The sequence below is a fragment of the Nothoprocta perdicaria genome, unplaced genomic scaffold, assembly GCF_003342845.1.
Source record: "Nothoprocta perdicaria isolate Ctin4 unplaced genomic scaffold, notPer1 scaffold_49, whole genome shotgun sequence".
Classification (NCBI taxonomy): domain Eukaryota; kingdom Metazoa; phylum Chordata; class Aves; order Tinamiformes; family Tinamidae; genus Nothoprocta; species Nothoprocta perdicaria.
The window spans coordinates 1,649,932-1,670,475 of NW_020455743.1; the positions used below are offsets into that span (position 1 = coordinate 1,649,932).

At 40.1% G+C, this 20,544-nt stretch overlaps 1 protein-coding gene across 1 annotated transcript in view; it reads right to left on the bottom strand.

Annotated features, from left to right (window-relative positions):
• Positions 1–20,544, bottom strand: part of DMD (dystrophin) — a 396,717-nt gene that overhangs the window by 143,337 nt on the left and 232,836 nt on the right. Inside the window, exon 16 of the mRNA XM_026047293.1 lies at positions 14,777–14,923. Coding sequence (XP_025903078.1) covers positions 14,777–14,923 — 147 coding nt within the window. The remainder of the gene's footprint in view (positions 1–14,776; positions 14,924–20,544) is intronic.

Genomic DNA, 20,544 nt, shown 5'->3' on the forward strand with positions numbered 1-20,544 from the left:
ACAGATCACAGGGACACACAAGCACTGGAACAATATGATGCAACTTCTCGTGGTTCCTCTGTCAGTACAGAATGAATTAAGATAAAGAGGCACCCCAAGGAAGACACGAGCAAATGAGATTGTTTGCTCTGTCTCAAATCTGTGCCCTGACTAATATGACACTGGAAGGACTTGAAGTCCTTGTACATTTTGCTCTAGCTTGTTGAACATATCCCAGCATTCTGCAGATGAAGTGCACTGCAGACAAAAAGATGAAGGAGCTCTAATGAATGATGCTCAGATGAAAAGAATCAGTGAAAAATATCCAGCTGTGCTAAAAAGGCTTCAAATTACCATTTATGCAACTGATGCATGCAATAGGTGTTGGGAAGGAAAAGAAAATTATTATGAAATGAGCAGTCTCTTTGGCTAAGTCTCAATGGAATTCACTTCTCAATCGTAAGGGAAATGTAGGGCAGGGAAAATAATTTCAATTAGAGGAAAGCATATAGTACTGGGAATCCTGAGTGCTATCACTGSAAGACTGTGAATCACAGCTAAAGGCTCAGAAACGAAAGGTAAGGGATACTATAGGGAAACAATTACATATAAATGCTTAATACCACGTCCCTAATATATATTTCCTGATGAGGTGGGCGCAGCCCCGTTGTGCAAGGGCCTCCCGGGCCTTTCCTCACGTTGTCGGGCCGGGGGGGAGAGCGGACGCACAGGACGGGGCTGCATCCAAAGAGCCGCAGGCGCCGCTCGGCCTCTGCGCTGCCCTCGGCCCCTCTGGAGACCCCCGGCAGCTCCCACCCGGCTCCCCCGGCGGCTCCCAGGCGGCTCCAGCTCCGCTCGGCATGTCCTRGGAGGGGGAGCCTGGAGTTCTAGAGCAACACAGGCCGCCGCCGATAGGACACCGAGCCAGGGACAAGGACGAGCGGCACCAGTTCACCTGGCGGAAAGAACAAAAGGGAACCCAGCCGAGCCCCGGGGAGGCCCAGCACATTCTTCCAGTCATCATCGGCCAGTGGGGTTTCAAGCTGTACAACGCTGTTACAGAAATTATAAATGATAATATTTAGGAGGAAAAAAAAGCTTTCCGTTACTTGGAAATAAAATGGTAGACACCTAGCAAAAGCTTAAAATCCACATTTATTTTGAGTTGTTATTTAAAATCCTACAACAGGAAGAGTTATAAATTGTAAGGACTACCCCAATACATTTTCAATTAAATGCCTAAATTAATGTAGAGACATTTAATTAAAGTTGCACAAGTTTTTACAAATGCTGTTAATTAAGCTGCTATCTAAAATTAAATCTCTCCCCAAACCCTTTTACATTTCTGCTGCTCATCTGATACGGAAATAATTAAAATTCTGGAAGTTCACCTATGCATCCAAATAGTGCAAAAGAAAATAAAAAGCCCAGGGAAGGCGTTCGAGAGGCTGCGGCTTTAATGGGATTTCCACAATCCTCCGAGTGGGAGGACAGCACCCATAAGAAACCTCAGACACAAATCRAGCTTTTCAAATTTGCACAGACTTATTCATTCAGTGTGATGGGCCAAGAACCTTTGAAGATTTTCCACAAGTGAAGGATAACGGATTGACATGACTAGGAAACAGGCAGATAAACCCTTTGAGCTCTATCYGAGCCTTACACTGAAGCAAACAGGACTAGTGCTGGTAAGGCGAGCAGTGCTTGCACTTCCATGCGGGAACAAACGGGGGCTTCCCACCTGCGGAACAACCTGCTTGTCCATAAGCAGAATCCCACCCATCTCCAGGTGGCCTAAAAGACCCCTCTCTCTTCCTGCTTCCCTACTGACTTCTTTCCTCTTGGTTAGGCTGGAGTCAGGCTGCTTTAGAGGTTCCTTAAATACCTGTTTATTTCCCATGGGAGTGTGACTCAAAATCACCCCACTTGTTTAACATCCACTCATTTTAGATATTGGCTGATCGAGGGAAAGACCCGTCAAGACARCTGAGAAGCCCACTGCATTATTTAGGACCCAAGAAAATTACTTCTTRGGGAAACAAAATGGATTAGTTGAAATACGGTTTAAGATCAGTATTTATTATGAGAGACAGCAAACTCCCTATAGGGACCTACATGTTCTGCAGCAGAACAAACCCCAGCGGAGGGGCATTCAGCACTGAGAGGTGGATTTGCTCCCTCTGAACCCGTGGCCCAGGTCTCTAGCCCAAAACACGAATGGGGCACATCGCTCTGCAATACAGATCAATGTGGGTTTACATGCACATACCCTTCCCTAGGCTTAAATGGGCTCTCTGAAGTATGGGGCAGGATCATTTTATCTTTTTCTTTTTTCTTTCTTTTTTTTTTTTTTTTCTGGAGCAAGCAAAATGCAAAAGAAAAAAGCAAGGGCAAACCTCCAGAGTAAGACATTAGCAGAAGAAAAATTAAACACTCTAAATATGCACTCCCTTTTGAAGACTCATCTCCCCTTGGATGCAGAAGAATACTTTTTTGTGTCCATTAAAAAGAGTGCATTTCCCCTTCTTGCAGGATAAAACCTGGAGAGGGTAGGCAAATATCAGAGGCAGTAAAATGCGTAAAAGCTTGAAGCTTGCTCAGCCCTTAGTGGTCTGTCTTTGTGCAGGCACTTTTACAAGCCTGTCCTACCTTGAGCTTGCAGCCCAACAGGACCCTGGCAAACTGCTGTAATCTCCTATAACCCTAATCACCATTTTAATCAAGGAAGGTGGGGCAGCCTGGAATTCGCACGGCAGGGCTAGCCCTGCAATTGTCACTCTGTTTGCTAAACACACACAGGATGCAGCTAAAAGGTTGAAATGGTTCAAATTTTTATTATCTTCACAAGATTACATTCCCACATTAATATTTGACAAGTGAAAAGAAAATCACGAGGCTGTCTGCTTTGAAGAGCTTCAGAAGTCTGCTTAGGCTACGGCTGGGTTTTTCACAAAGTCTCATCTTAAAGAGATCACCGGGGAAAACAAACAGTTGTGATTTACAAAACTGTCACGACTAAAACCCTACTGCACCTGCACCTTATATTCCACTTTTTCCCCCCTCTAATTCCTCCCTTTCTTCTCAGGCTAGATTAACATTTTCTGCTTTTGTTCTCCATTTGTTTGTTTAATGATTTTCTCCCTAGCCTTCCTTTTTTTTTTTTGTGAGTGCTGGTGTGATTGATTGCAGAGGGGCTGTCAGGCCAGGGGAAGCTTACATGACGAGCAAGAAAGGAAGCTTCAAGGAGAAGCGCAACGAGAGAAACTAAAAAGAGCATCAAGGAGACTGGAGGAAAGGGAAGATTAAAGGGAAAAAAAGCAGCAGACAACTCTGATTTCCAGCAAGAAGGGTTCAGCAGCTCTCTTTAAAAACCTGCAGTTCTGCTTGAGATGTATTGATCAGACTATTTCAGTGCTTTCAGTACAACTTATAGTTTCCAGGTTTACTTCAAATTACGTCCACGTGACAGTGTGCTTAGGTAATAATATTTTTCCTAAGCATCTAACAAGTGTTTGGATTTTGGAGATGGAAGATGGTCCCATATTTCTCCTCCTTTTGTTTTCGAAAAAGGGCTTCTCCCTTTGGAAGGACTCACCTACTCACTAGCAATAGTCCAGTATCAAAATACTCTTCATGCTACAGGAATTTAGATAAAGCTGAGAGTTCTGTTTTGTTTTGTTTTACCTCAGAGGACTGTTTATTTGTGCATCTCCTGAATATCACAGACACTTCCGGAGGTGAATATTCCAGCAGAATAAAAACAACAAGAGAGACCAGAAGGTGAATATTTACAAAACACTGGGCAGTTGGCACAAGTCCTGCTAAAATGACAAGCAAAGGACTTCATTAGATGAAAGGACCCTGCAAGATAGCTTGTTTCTAGGATTTCGAAACCCCTTTTGAAAGCAATATTCTTATATGGTTACACAAAAGACAACTTCTGAAAAAACAAGCATTTCTTTTGATAGGAAACACTGCCTAGCCAGTCCTTATTTTCCACCTGACTGTGTCTCGGGCTTATTTTTAAGTTATCTCACAGTTCCTAATCACATTTGTCCTTTCGAATACATTGCACTCTAAAATGTAGCTGTTAGAGGACAAAGTGCCTGAGATGGAATCATTCAAGTCTTGTATGAAACCCTGTTCTTGTAATAGCCTTTCTAATGCTGTCATTTCTTCTTATATATTAAAACCTGTTGAACCAGTGTAAACTATAGATAATTACATTAGATTTTGCGCAAAAGGGAGAAGGGCAAAAAAGAGGAGAAAAGCGCACATTCACACTGTCATTTGCTTTCAAACAGCAAGTAAAACCTTCCCAGTATTTTCTCATTTGATTCCTATAAAAGAAGAAATGTCCCTTATAACTTGTCTTCCACACCTAAGTGTGTGAATGACTCTTTTTTTTTCTGATCTGGTTATTGTGAGGATCAAAATCCCCCACCGATGAGCCTTAAAATATTTCTTTTCATTGTATCCTAAGCTCAAAAAGCCTTCGTAGAAAATAGAATACTCTTAATTATGAATAAATTAACTAAATTAGTAACATGAGATGGATATGCAATTAAGGGACTGTTAATTGAAACTGGAAACACAGCTGTATACAGCTTAGAGATGAATCACAGCAGTAATGACGCAGATGTTTATAAAATGTGATTATGTTTAGCGGGAGCATAGTATTGAAACTCCCCAGCCTGCTCTTACATTGTGCCACTGAAATGGTTTTTAAACCCATGAACACCACGAATCAGGATCTCAGGGATGGCAAATTAGGCTCCCTGGATGTGTGAATTAGTGTTGTCTGAATGTCAGCAATTTAATTCTCCAGCTTTCAAAGAATGTAGACATGGAGCCAAAAACAAACATCTGTTAGTTACATGCTCATTGAAAAAAAAATCTCTGGCAAGCTCCAGCCTGTCTGCATATGACAGAGCCAGTGAAATACAGTATCTCGGAACAGTAACACTGCTCTGTGAATACAGCAACCACGAGAATAATGCAGCCTGCCTGGGGGCTCATGAAATCTACTTTGTGCCCAGCCGTGACTACATCTTTACTGGGCTACTCCTCTGAAGAGCTGGAAAGATCAGGAACAAGTAAAGCTCCCTCTCTAAAGGTTTAAGAACTCATCAGCTTTCTAGCCACAGCAAAATGGATTGTTTTTTCTATTCCATCGGCTTCCACATCGTTCCTAGGATGCTCTTTGATAAACTGTAGAAAAAAGGGTTTCTCTTCTGGCAAAAACCAAGGCTTTAGTATTACTCTTGGGGCACACAGAGAGAGCTGGCTATGCAAACTCAACAGGAATAACACCAGGTACAGTTGTGAATGACAACCACAAAGCCAACTGCCCCAAATGACCTTGCTGCAACACGCCAGCGTGAAGTCCAACCCGTGCCTCTTCCTTCCCAAAGCCCAATACTGCACAGTGGCACGTAAATGAGATGTTAAACAGCCTGAGATTTGCTTTCTGCAATAGGCTTACAGAGTACCAGTAGTAGATTTTGCAGTATTCTTGTTTTCCTTAAATGCAATCATGTTCAATAAACATGTAGAGTGAATTAAGATTGTAGTTTGTAGGCAAAGCCTTTTCATATACTGCAAAGGCTTTTCATAGTGCAATTCACATCACAAACCCATTCTTAGTTTGGATTCAGGGAGCTGGGTCTGTAAAGCAATAAATAATTAGAAGCACAGACTTGCATGCAATAGACTTTCTTATCCTGGCCCCTTGTTCTAGGCGAGTTGGGCAGAACCTCAGACTAAAAAAAATATATCACCAGAACCTCTCATAAAATTAAGATGCTATTATGAATTATGCCCGATTGACACAATTTCATTAACATTTAATTAGGTTTTATAATGTCCCTTTCTTATCCATAGGTGGATACTCATCTAAAAATATGTAAACGCAGGCACAAGGTCGTTAAGATAATTTGAAAAATTATGTAGAGTATCACTGGCAAAGCTAAAATAATCGGTAAGTCCTGGCACCATTAGACAGTGCAGGCTTAATCTATTGCTTGTGGGAATTAGTGCTTGCTAAGCCCAGTCTCAGGAGGTGGGGGCACAGTGTCAAGGGAGAAGAGCAGTCCATGCTACAGCTGGATTTCTCTCCACCTTTGGAAACTTGTAATTGACAGGAGCTGTCCCCCTTTTCACTGATGAGGGGAAAGGATTAGATCTCGTGTATTTAAAAGAGGGAGCCTGCATCACTTCTGCAGCAGACCATGCTGCTCTGACAATAATTCACATGTCACTCGCAGCTGAGCAAAGTTATGAAGCTTTTATGAGAGGAGTGTAACCCCTTTCTCCTTACAGGTAAGCCGAGCCAAAGCCAGGGCTCTATTGCAGCCAGCTGTGACAGGCGACGTGCAAACCAAATTGGGTTTTCTTAGCGCTTTGGCTGGCAAAAGTACAGACAAAGTCAAGTCAGGATTTGAAATGTGATGTTGTGAGATAAGCAGCTGGAATGCTGGGATATACAAGGAATATAGGATCTCTATGTTAGAGAAGACACAGTCTTCTCTTCTGAAAGAATACTCCCCCGAAAATCACTGCGCTGCTGAAACAGTGCTGTAATATCAGCTATATGTCAGATAAATAGGGTAGATTTGAAATATGCAGGCTATATAGATAAGCAGAACTGTTTTTACATATGGAAAGGAGTCATAAGTGAGAGTTTTTGGGGAAAAAGACAAAAACAATACAAGGAATCATAGGGAAAGAAGTCACAACATCTGAAACAACAGATGTGTTATCTTTAAATGTAGAGTTAGCCTTGTTTTCCTAACTTATTTCACACCTATTTATCATGCCATTAATTTTGTTTTAAAGCCTAACCTAACCTAACCTGAGCAGAGAGAATGAACTTTGAACACTTCAGGGAAGAAAAAGACTCTGTGTCTTTAACTGCTCCCCCAATCCAACAATTCCCAAACAAAACAGCACAAGGTAAAGAATTCATTTCCATAATGTGTAAATTTTATGTTGCCATAATTCTCCAGTTATCAAAGAAAGAGCTAAATAACACAAATAAAAACTGGCTTTGTAAGCTCTGAGTCAAGGACTCTAACTAATACCTCACTTGCACAGTGGTGCCCCGAGCGGGCTGAGCTTTCTAAGTGTTATTGCAAAACCATTCCTAAAAAACTGTCACTAGGTTTGGATATCCAGTGGGTCAGAGGAGCCGCCAGAAGCAACAGTAGAACAAATGATCCAAACAGTGCCCTCCTGCCCCATAATTCTCAGTCTCACTGGCCCTGCAAAGGGGCCAGAAGTGCCTGCAAGGATTCTTCAATTCAGGATTCATCTGCCTAAGACTAATATGCAGTCTCAAGTGAAAATTTTGCAATCCTCCATTTGTGAACTGAAATGCAGGAACATTCAGCTTTATCCCAGATGTGATGAAAATTACAATATCAGTTTAAAAAAGGACCTTATAAAATACTCTGATACTCTGAGTACAATGTTTTTGGTCTACAAAGGCCAGTTTTAAAATGTTCTTTTAAAAGTGTAATATTAAAGCCATTTCCGTATTTTAAACATTATTGTTAACAGTACTTCATAAAAAGGCAAAAATATCTCACTTCAAGTCTTACTGAAGCAAAGAGATGTTAAAAATACAGCACACAATACTTCATGGCCTAAAAAAGGCTTCTTTTGTAACCCACAGGTAGACAAAATGATAGCAAAATACCTACAGTTAAAACATGCCAAAAATTCCATATCTGAAAACGACACAGAACATCCCAACAAACAAAATTTCTGGTAACTTTTACTTTTGTCCTGGAATTTTGCATATTTTTCCTCTACCTTAGGTTCTTTATTCCTCTAAGTGAAGTTCCAGCTTGATTTCACAGCATTTCTGGATGCCGCCCTGGGCCCCGCGCTCTCGGTGTTCCTGCTGAAGCAGGAGGTCTGGACTAGATGTTCTCTAGAGGTCCCCTCCAACCTCAACCATTCTGGGATTAAGTGATTTCCGAGATCATCTGCCATAACCCCATTCCCAATGGATGGATGGTGTTGGCAGAGAAAATCCCCTTCAGGTTATGGAGCAGAACCAGGAACTACTAGGACTCATCGCCCTTCCTAGGGTGAGCAGCTAAGGGACAGGGTACCCATCCTAACCTAACCTTCTTTGCCTGGCTCTTCTTCATTGTCAGTTGTCACCCACACATTTTAGGAGCTCTCACGGCTGGTAACACTTTGGTGAGGAAAAGGAGCCGTGATCTGAAGGTCAGGACTGCAGAATGGCTTGTGACTGCAAGGTTCATTTTGGTTGTGTTCCTGTTTGCTCTCACCGTTATGGGCTGCAGTTAACTCTGGAAATGTCCCAGCTTTGTACACTAAGCAAGGTCACATGTTCTTACCTTAAAAAAAGCCATTTTTCCTAATGAATAGCCTAAACATAGCTGCTTGCAATCAGGTCACACCTCTAAAAAGATGGCGAGAAAAAAACAGACCGTATTCTGTCAATGTTGGCAAGAAAAAGATTAAGCCACCTGTGCAATTTTCTCATTTAAGGTAAAACTCCTAACCCCCACTGTCTACACACCTTTGTAGAGCTGCAACTCTATGCTTTATTTCTCCAATTGTAATTTCTGCTTTCCTTATCAAAGAAACTTCTATGAAAATAATTTCAATTAATGTTTCTGCAGTGCTCGTGAATTATGGCTCATACACATTAGAGAATATGAACAACTCTTCCTTCAGCAAAGTTTCAGTGGTGGCTACTAAATAAGAGAAAGAGCTACCTCCTGACCATTTTAGATAAAATTACTTAACCAGGAAACCAACTAATGATTCAAGTCCAGTGAGTGACTTCCCGCAGTATCATAATTCCAGCTTTCCACAGCACCCTGCGGCTGCTCTGGTGTGGCTGGTCCCCATGGGAGCTGCTGACCACGAGCTGTAGCTGCCGGTAGGTCCAGGTCAACTGCGAGAGTCTCAGCTTGTTAGAAGGAAAGCCTAATGTACCAAATGATTTGCCCAGACTCTTCCTACCATTTTCCAACACCCACATGAATCAGAGATTTTATAGGATATGTTGTATGCAAAAAGTTTGTACAAAGAGTGCTGAATTCAAGCTGTGTGTATTTTCTTGCATTTCCTAACTTTAAAGTGCTTGTCTTTGTAACTGTAACTGGAAACAATGTAATTCAATGTCATTTTTATAATCATCTCTCTATATATACCCATATATATGAGAAATATGAAACACATTAAAAATCTTTATACAAACAAACACTGAAATGAGAACGCAAAATAAGGTAAATTGCTGTTTTTCTGTGTGCTTCTTTAAAGCAATTCTTTAAAGATGGCAAAATTCCAAATTAAAAGAAGCCAAAAAGCCTATCAAGATGCTAAAATGAATACCATTTCACAAACGAATGAAGATGACTAAATCACTTACACATTCATGAAACTGAAATTCATCACATAGAAAATGATAAATTTAGCAAGCTATTATTTGTTTTTCTTCTTTTTCACTTATACACATGCATTCTTTCAGTTACTGTCCTAAACACGGCACAAAGAACAATGATCATGTCCTTCACATTTATGAGGGAATATTTCCAATTTCTGTAGCACACTTCATTAAAAGAATTGCATCCCCTGCCCAGGGAGCTGGCCTTCCTCCACCACCTTACATAAGGTCTCTACAGAGTGAATTAAGATCTCTAAGGAATGAGTAAAGCATAAAGCGAACCTACATGCGTATTTGTGCAGATAAAAATCCAGCAAAATTGAGACACCTGCTAACATAAATGAAGGGAACTACAAGGATGTGTAACTTTGGAGGCCAAGTGGCATAACCAATTAAATCAGTAAGAGGCTATTAAAGAACCACGACAACTGTGACTTTGGCAGAAGCTCCACTTCCCAAGGAATACACAAAACAAGGTTTCTACTGAAGAGCCTAATGGGGAAACTCATCTTCCAAAAAGGATCAAAATCTCCCTCTGCTGGGAAGACGAAATCTGCAACTACTAAAATAGCTTTAAAATTCAAGCGCAAAAAGAACTAAGATTTTAGTAATTCCTTAATTAGTATGTTACAGATGGGCTGGGATTTTGCCCCCAGATATTTAAACTAATTGTCTCTTGTTTCTGTCAGTTACTGTCAGATGACATAAATCAAAATACATTTTTTTTTGAAACACAAAGGAATGGGAACACATTAATTATTAAAATGAATAAAATGACACAATGGAAAGACAAAACTGCTACAGCAATCCAAAGACAATAATGCTGAAATACATAAAGCTAATTGCCCATTTCAGCCATGTATGTGTGACATTCTCCATCTCCTACAGCGTAAGAAACATCTTTCTTGTTCAGCGCTGCATTGCTTTCTCCTATCCACTTCTAACACACCTTCCATTTACACTCACTGATTAATGCAGAATAAGCAACTTCTCTTGCAACACAAAATATGCGAAATGTTAAGGTAGATTGTGTGTTTAAGTTTATGGATAAAGCTTTCCTATATGAGATTGATATGTAGTTTCTAAGAATTTGGCCACTCAAATCCAAAAAACTAGAGCAGGTTTTCCTTCTGCTTTGAGAAGAATGACTTCAGGGATGTATTTTAAAGCACATCCAAATCTTAATGATGTGCTTGAGACCTTGGAAAACATTTCCATTACCACAGAACACTGCCATGAAACCATTACCATGCCACTCATGTAGAAACAGGGAAAGGGCTTGGAGATCTGGTGAATTTGTTTTGGCTAACTTATGAGAGACTTTAAAAAAGGTTCTTTTAAATTAATGTTTTTATTGGTATTTTGTTTCTTTTTGGAAGATTTGAAGACGAGAGACACATGGAGGACAGCAGGTTAAGGAAAACTGACCCCCACCCTCACAGTTAGTTCAGTGCTGTGACTTTGCTGCAAAGTTGCCTGCCCTGGTGCAGCTCCCTGCAGCAGGCAGGGCATGAGTGGGGGACGATGGCCCAGCGTTGCTGCAGACCAGAGCAGCTCTTCAGAGAACCACTGCCCCCGAACAGACACCTGACAGGGCCCGCAGCGAGTAGCTGGTGCCGCGCTCACACACGGAGGTGAGCAGGACTTGGGACACACAGTCTCCATACGGAAGGGATTTCCCCTCTAGCCCTTCTATCCTCAGTGTTATTTCTTCTGCTTATGCAGAGAGAAAGACTCATTTCTATTTCCCACCAGGGACTGACAGGCCCAGCTAATATTTGTGAAGCACCTGGAAGATGCTGTTTTCTTAAATAATTCATTGCAGTACTACTTATGACAATCATGTGCATTACACAGTGCAGAAAAGCACCGGGCCTCAATGGAATACAAGCCAGGCTATGATATAACTTCAGGTAAGTGCCTGCAGTTGCAGTGAAAGCCACCTCTTTCTTCAACAGCTGCTTTAAGTAGAGAGGGAAGAGAGCAAGAGCTGCAACTGCACCCCTTACCAAGGCTCTCCTGCACCACAGCCTTCCCAGGTGCTGCAGAACCACTGCTGGTGGGGCAAGATGAACCCATGCATTTAGAACAATAGGGAAATCAGGGCTAATTTTTCTTACACTTACACCTTATATTAATCTGTGCAGCCCTTTGCCCGCTGCAGCTCTTGGCACTGCCTGTGCTGCCTCCAGGCTGTGCAGCCACACACACCACGCCGGCCTCACCGCTGCGGGCAGAGACACCCACTCTCAGGCGACCGAAGCTCACTACAGCTTTAGACAATAAAACTCTGGAATATTAAGTCTTATGACAAAATCTCTTTAAAGGCTCAATTTTGTGCAGGTGCAGAGTGCAGAGCCAACTCAGAACCAAGTGTTGTGAGTTTTCTTTTTGTATTTCTCAGCTTATTACTCTCAGGAACTCTTTTTAGGTAACAGTAAACACAATTTGGGTGCAACACAAATATTCTTTCTGCCTCACTGAAGGCTACGTTCCCAAAAGGGTTCACCTTTTTCACCAGCATTACAGCAACTGGATGTCTGACCAAACAGAAGTGGACATAACTCCCTCCAATTTGGTCAACCCGGATCCTCCATCCTTGACGGGCAGGAAGAGCTTTCAAGCCAGGCTTTCCCTCAGGATGATCACGTTGCACATCTTGTTTGAAGTGCACAGGATGGGAACATGAGAGCTGCTTGTGAACTCCATAGCAAATAGTTCCCTGGAGGGATTTAATCTCCTTTCATGTTCAAGAAATACGGGAAAATATTTTTTTTCTCTTCAAAAGTACTCTTTTAAAGGTATGAAGCTAATTATTTTCACAGTTTAAACTATGCAAGCTGATGATAGATGTTTAATTTTCAGTTATTGAGCTTAATTAATTAACTAAATATGTCTTTATATAATATCTCAACAATGGGATTTGTTAAGTCTGTAAAGATTTCCAGTACAAAGATATATCACTAGATTTAAAATTCTGTCTTGTGGATATTCACTGATATATATCCTTTATATATACTGATATATCCTTTATATTCACTGATATATATTCCTTTATATATATTTTTCTAGTAATGTACCTTGATCAAAAGTGAATATACACACATGCATTTATGTAAAAATGTGAGTGAAATTCCAGACATATTCTCCAGCAATGTGTGTGTGTACCCACTATATTATTGTACAATGCCATTACAATACTGTAAAGGACTGAACAGAGTCTATCTGGTAACATGAAAATAATATTAGCTACGGTTTGATTTTAAATTATACTTTTCCTCTTCTCATCTTATAAAAGTTCCAGGTTTAGTAAAGCAGGGAGCAACACACTGTTTCATCCTCTAAAAAAAAAAAGGTGGAAACTTTCTTGTAACATTAGGATTCACTATTTCGGCTCCGACAAGCCTTATACACCTCTCCCACATATAACAAGGAACGAATCTACCTCTGGCAAACAACAGCACAAAAGCATCTGCTTCATGATTTTCCTGCAAACTTGTTTTGTAGACATGGGTGAGAATTATTTCTCTCCTTAGGATGTGGAGACAGAGAAACAGAATGAGACAGAGAACAAGCGAGATTTACTACGTATTTTAAAATAAAATCCACACAGTCTACAATGTGAAGTTTGTCCTCTATTTAGGACTTTCATGAGCAGTTACAACAAAACATTTATCACTGACTTTCTCTCAGACTTGCTTGACTTTTTCACATCCTGTATTCCTTTGCTATGAAAATCTTCCCCTTTCCTTTATGTTTTGATGAAGTAGTGAAGTTCAGCAAATCACTGGGACTTTGTTAACTGTTTTTAACTTTATCAGCTAATAGGTTAATTTTCAACACAGCATTTAAGTGCAGCATTTAATTTTTTTTAACTGACTCTGTTGTATGTTTCTAAAAACAACAGCTAATTCAAACAACAACTACTCTCATTTTTCTCACATCATCTATGTCTAAATATCTGCTTATCTTGAGAATTTGAGAAACAATGGAGACTAAGCAACAGAGATCAAGGACTAACTATCTTTTACTTAAACTAGCACCATCCCTGTCAACTGCTGATCATGAAAAAGCAAAAATATTTATTCTGTTGATATTTTCATGAACTGACAACCTGGAGATGTCACAGACCTGTAAGATTTCTTTTGGAGAAGCAATAAAGCAGCAGTAACCTCTTGCTGTCTGCTAGTGTTGACAACATCAGGATCTTGTCTCTATATATGGCAACAGGGAATTGGTTCATTTTTGGGTATTGTTAGTATTAGCATTTTAAAATGCAGGCAAAACTTTGCATGAACTTCCATCTCACACTTCCACGTTTTTGCAATATCTTTATTAGGGTAAATACAATGGCAGGGCTTCCAAATGCAGGGCAGTGAGGTAGCAATAAATAAAATGGTGATAAAATTCTACTGCTTAAGGCAGGCATTTAATTGCATTTGCCTTCTTTTAATCACATGATTTCCCTACTGCTGTGGCCCCTACATCACAGTGTGTCAGATCATGCTTGCCTTCCCCATTTCCTCACCCATTCTGTCTAAAATTCTGAGCTGGAATATAGTGCATTTGGGGGGGCGCGGGGGGAAGTATTTAATTTGGGAGGCTTTAATCACAAGATAATGGAGAGTAATCTAAACCTTAAGTGATCTATTATGTACATAAATAAAAGCAAAGTTAAAATTTTCAATATTTAACTTTCATTTTATGTTCATCTTGATTTCATTGTTCCTCTTTGTTAACAGCTTTAATAGCAATAACAAATCCTGCCAACTGAATGCATATAATGCCTTGTAATTTTTTATTTGATTGTACAGGTGTGTGACATTAAAGGTTCCACTGCACAGCATCATTGATCTGGCTGTGGAAGAAAATATTCAAAATTTTTGCACCTGAAAACTATTCAAATAGAAGTAAAAGGAATAAAGTAGCAATATGAACCTCCATGTATACCATAATACCACACGGATAAGCTTGCTGAATGAAACCAGCACAAGACATTTTTGGCAACAGGAATTGCTAATTATAACATATTGTCATTAAAATAAAAATAAACTATTAAGTGTTTACAGTGTTTATAAAAAGTGTATGCCAGTTTCAACTGTATGATAAACTGGGTTATCTAGAACTGAAATTAGGTTATCGAGAATTCTAGTTCTCTATAAAATATTCAGAAGCACATGAAAAGACAGAGTCAGCTTTACCTCTTGTCTCATAGGAACATCATTTCTGAAAGTGTTTTTCAATACTGCCTCCTTTTTTCATTCCTTTAACACACTCCTAGGGCTCCTTCCACAAGAAGGAAACCCGCCCGGACAGAAAAAGAAGTTTACTTAAATGCAGCACAAAACACAGTCAGTGCAAACCTACCTGAAGCACCTTCCACCTCGTGTTCAGGTCCTCCACGCAGCTGAGATTGTACTGGGAGAGCTGAACGTCGGCGGGGCCGAGGCGGCGCGCCAGCTCGTTGACGTGATGCACCTTCTCCTTAAGGGGCACGAGCTCTGCTCGATAGACCTGCGCCAGGAGACATAAGCCAACGTGAGCAACAGCTCCAAGAAGGAGCGATTATCCGACCGCCCCAACAACGCCGCAGCCGTGCCCCACGTCGAGCTGAGAGCGGGGATTGAACGGAGCACGAGGTATAAAGTTCTATACAACTTTATGAGCTTTGTAAGTCTCTGTGGTAAGGCCTGGCATTTCAGAAGGTGATGATATAAACGAGAGCCCTCACAGCAATTTTTTTGGCAAGCTAAACCTAATCCACTGCTTGCTCTGAGGGATGCTTCTTGCCGCTCTCATTTTTTATGTAGCATGTTCCTCGGGGTGGACAGGGTGGTAAATGCTATTTAAAATATCAAAACAGAGGCAGACCACAGTATCCCCCTACAGTGAATAAACAAAATGAAAAAATAAAAACTGAACTAACAGTGAAAAAATAAAACTAAAAACCTCCTTGCTATGAATCCCAAACTGGCCTACATGCCTCTGTATTTCAGGAAAACAAATGAAGTCACCCTTAAAGTTAAGGGTAACAGCAGTCTAGTTTAGTAATTTCAATAATGAATGTGAAAAGCAAAAACAGCTAGTGTCAAGCATCTTGATTTTAATAGAAACAAACTGATGATGTTTCTGAGAATCTAGTAAGAGCATCCCCAGAGTCCTGCAGCACAGGCCCCAGACAGCACACTGGGAGTCTAGCAGAGAGAGGACTTTCTGCACAGATCTTCCCCTGTCCCATATCCATCTTCTCTAAGGAGACATTTATAAATCTTTAATATGATAAATTGTGTCAAAATGTACAACGAGCCATGTTCAAGGGACAAATTCTGTCATTTTCAGGAGGACATTAGGTAAGGTGAGTTCTGCACAGAGATATAGGATAATCACTGGCAAAGTTAGTCTGCCTTTCCAACTCCTCTCTCTCATCACTTTTAATACAGATCATACGTAGTCTGCATCTCATTGCGGCTGATCAAGAAACCTGAAATGATTGCCTGCTAATACCAAAATGTGATGAAAACAACATTCAAAAGAAACCCCCAAAAAAGCAATATCTGAGTGAACTGTAAGAATCTGGACACTGTGAGCAGCATTAAGACACCACAGAATGTAATGAATTGGCCTAACAGCAAGCATCATGGAAAAAAATGTCCCTCCAACCTCATTAAAGGTTAGATTTGACTTCCAGTTTGCTAAATCAAAGCCCACAACACAAGGAGTTAACGCAATTCAATGCAGTGAGTGACTGCAATGATACATGTACAAAATGCCCAGATGAGCAGCGACGTGCGCTTTGTAAAGGTGAGAGCAGGGAATGATGCACGTGCCCCGATGCGAGAGCAGTGGCAGAGGCCAACTTCACCACACACAGCTCTCTTCTCCATCTCACCAGTTTTATGCCACTGAAACACAAGTATGTTACTGGAGGGAATACTGAGGTACAGTGTTGTGGGAAAAGTAGGGTCTGGGTGAAAAAGAAAGGATCCAGGATGTTTGTTCCTGGATCCAGAATTATGCGTGTACTTCACCTGAATATTTAAATCAATATTTGAGCTCAGAAGAACAGCATTTGTTCTCAGAAGATAAAGAACTCAGTGACTGAAGATACACGACACATGGTTACATTTCTCTTTCTCTTGTCCGACCATGCAACTTACTGCCTGCCAGTTTAAGCGGCCAAGTTTCTTGGCCATGACATTGACTTATACTGGGGATGGTCAAATGAGCCCTGTATTTGTATGCAAATTACTGCTAGAATAAGTGGAAATCATCTGGGGCAAAGAACAGCTCCTGCACCACAGTGCACTTTAATGGAGATCCTGCACTAATGCAAGTTCATTTGTTATTCATTTGTAGAGTAATAGAATCAGGATTTAATTGAAAACTTTGTTGCTCAGGCAAAGTGCATGGACCTATGCCTATAAACCACTTGTGATTAAGCATATAATTAAATACCTGATCATTTCAGGGCAATTACTTGCATCTGAAATGTTGACTTGGAAGTATTGGTCTTACATGAAGAGTGCTACAAATGGTTATGTAAATCACATAATTATTATATCTAAATTAAGGGAAAATAAAGAATCTTCATGATTAGCCCACTTTCTTTTTTTTTTTTTTTTAAGTGACCATAAGTTATTTCATAGAGTGGTAAAGCTATGACACAGAAAGGAATAACAAGGAAAGAAATTAAACCATACTGATTTTTTAGAAAGTATTAAATAAAATGTATTTCTCTCACTTCACCCCATTTTGCGTTTGGCTTTCTTATTCTTTTTCTGATACAACAATGATGTTTGCAGCATTATGCTAATTTTGAAATATATAAAGCACAATATCCTTTTCACTGTATTTGAATTTGATGTTCTGTATTCTATTATTATCAACCCTGAACTTTCACTAGCACTTTTATTTGTCACTTGCATCAAAACACAACTGAGTAGCAACAAAAGAATGCTACTCACTACAAAGCTATGTAATTAATACAATGTAATTAATGTTTTAAATTCCAGCTAAAAACCTCAAGAAAAAAATATATCCATATTAAAATCTGGCAGATTATACTATATTGTAGTATTTAAAAGCTTAGCCACTCAAAGGCAAAGTTGAGTAACAATTCACCAGGGACAAGAGGTCCACCACTCAACATATATGATTCCTGAGGTACTTTGAGAGTAACAGAAAGTCAGTGTGAATTCCTTTTTCTTTCAACAAGTGTTCAATCAATTTTAAGAAATTGTGATAGTTTCTGTATCTTGCACTTTACTTCCCATCTGTAGAAGATACTAAGTATTTCTACTAGATTGTTATTTTCATCAGCATGATAGAAATGTTTTGCAGTAGTACTTATATTTTAATAATCTGTTTTTATATTTTACAACTGATTCATATTTCCATTATTTCTCATTCTAAATAAAAAATACTACACATATCACAGTTTTATATCATAAAAACATGCTGAACTGTAGTGTTTCTAATTTAAAAACAAATATACATGGTGAGTGGTGTTCCACTGCCACGAGGAGACCTATTTAAACCAATTAAATTGCTGAGGATTTAAATGACTTCTCAGTGTGAGCAGCAATAGGAGAAACAGCCCCGAATTATTTTCATTATGACTGTCCTTATGCAAGAAAGAATTTCAATAGGATGTGATACTGTAGGTGGTAGATTGGATTTTAAATGATCCGTACAGTCCTGTCAGAAAGTGTTTTAAAACTCCTTGGAAAATTAGCAAGAGCTCTACAAGACGTATAAGGTACAAAGCCTAACCTGCCAAATACAGAGTCTTAAACATGAGTGGCCATACACATCACAGACTCACAGAGTGGTTGAGGTTGGAAGGGGCCTCCAGAGATCATCCAGTCCAACCCCCTGCTCCAGCAGGGACACCCAGAGCACGGGGCACAGGGCGGCATCCAGGCGGGTTTGGAAGATCTCCGGAGAAGGAGACTCCACAGCCTCCCTGGGCAGCCTGTGCCAGGGCTCTGGCACCCTCACAGGGAAGAAGTTCCTCCTCACCTGGAGATGGAGCTGCCTGTGTTGCAGCTTGCACCCATTGCCTCTTGTCCTGTCACTGGCCACCACTGAGAAGAGTTTGGTTTGGTCTACATTCTCCCCTCAGGTATTTGTGCATATTGACAAGATCCCCTCTCAATCCTCTCACCCAGTCCCTCCTCTGTCAAGAGCCAATGCAGTTGCCTTGGAATGAACGTAAAGCCTAGGAAAGCAGGAGCTCCCCCTGTGCTCCTGGCTATTCTCTTCCAGCTCCACAATTTGTGCTTTGGACATTCTGGAGTGGGAAGTTGTACTTCTACATCACTTAGCTCTTGATGCACTCTTCTTCCATAAAATTGCCAGTATTTTATCAAACAAAACATATATGTTTTAGAGCAGGATGACAGGAATGACACTCTAACCTCCAGAAACTAAACTGAGCAGATTTTCCTTAGGCCTCAGGAACTCTGGAAGCCCAGAGAAGTAGCTCACAGGCAGACACTTGCGTGGCATGTGTGAAGTTAAGCAAGAGAAATCCAAGTGCTATTTTGTCTATGCTGTCCTTGCAGAGGAACTTTCCCCACCTCGAATCTAATCTGCTATACTTTTTTACATCGAGGGACCAAAACCCTGTGCACAGTAAACAAGATGTGGATATACCAGGGTCTTATACCATGGCATAACATTTTCAGCTTTGTTCTCTATTTCTTTTCCAGTATTCCTTCCAACATTTGATTCAGCTTGAACACTGTTGAATACTGAAGTGATGTTTTCATAGAACTATCTACTATAATTCCGTGATTTTTTATTTTGAGAGCAAGAGGAATGATTAAAAGGGCTAAATGAGAGCTCATCACTGTGCATTTAAAGTCGGACTGTTTTTTTTTTTTTTTTTCCACATGCACTGCTTTACATTTATCAACAGGGTATTTAATTTGCCACCATTTTACTTTACTTAGACCATTTACAGTCAGTACCGTGAGGTCCTTCTGTAGCTCTTTGCAATCCAGCCTCCTCTTAAGAGCTCTGAATTGATTTGTATCATGAGGAAGTGTCACTGCATTATTCATTCCCCTTTCCAGCTCATTGATGCACATGTCAAACAGAGTAGACTTTCTGGAGCAGAAACAATCTCCCTCTCTGGGAAAACTGAACATTTATCCCTGCCTATTATTTTCCATCTTTTACAGAAAATAACTAACCGAATAATTGGTTATTTACCCTCAGGAAGACCTTCTCTCTCATCCCACAGGAAGCTACTCTCTTTGGTTAAAAATCTCCTTGAAAACCTTTGGAAATTGAAATGGCTCTTACCCCATATCCACGTGCTCACAGTTTCCCTTCAAGGCACACTAGCAGATGTAATACATACCTTCTTATATAAAAGCTGTTATGTCTTTCCCAATATATTCTTCCCCTGATTTCCTGCTCTGTAGGCCCAGAGGTCTGATTGGTGTTGGTTCTTTTTTTTTTTTTTTTTAATGGAACTACATTGCCACCTTCCTGTCCTCATCAAAAAACTGATTTTAGCAAGAAAATACAGTTAAGAGTTATTGTTGCTTCATACTTTAATTTCATTAGAACCCTTGACTGAATAATTACCTAGTTCTAATGATGTGACACTCTAAATTTTGCTAATTGATCCTACAGATCCTTACTTCAAATAGCTTTCCTTAGGATTCTTCTCTGCTACCCACCCTACCAAGTCTTAGGAAAATCCTTTTTGAGGTTATAAAGTTGTTTTCAGGTGCCAGGGTAGCGTCTCCATGCTGTCTTCAAACATTTTACCCTTTTCATTCCTTTTAAGCAGGTTTCCTCATTTGTGTATAGTTTCCTTTCTGAAAAATGAACATTACTGTGGTGGATATTTTTACTTTTTGTCCCTTTAGAGATGCTGATTTTTAGTACACTATGATTCCTCCTGTAATAACAATATTTTGAAACTGCATTGCTGAGCACCAAGCCAAATGTTTCCCATCCCGCTTGTGGCTTCCCTGAGAAGTGATTGCATGAAGTAGTAGATTTTGGTGTCTAAAAAATGTAGTCTGAAAAGCATGACCTAAAATTCTGTTTATTGTAATTTATGTTCTTGCAACTCTTCCTTACCAATTAGCAGTTGGTGGTTTCTGATACACAAC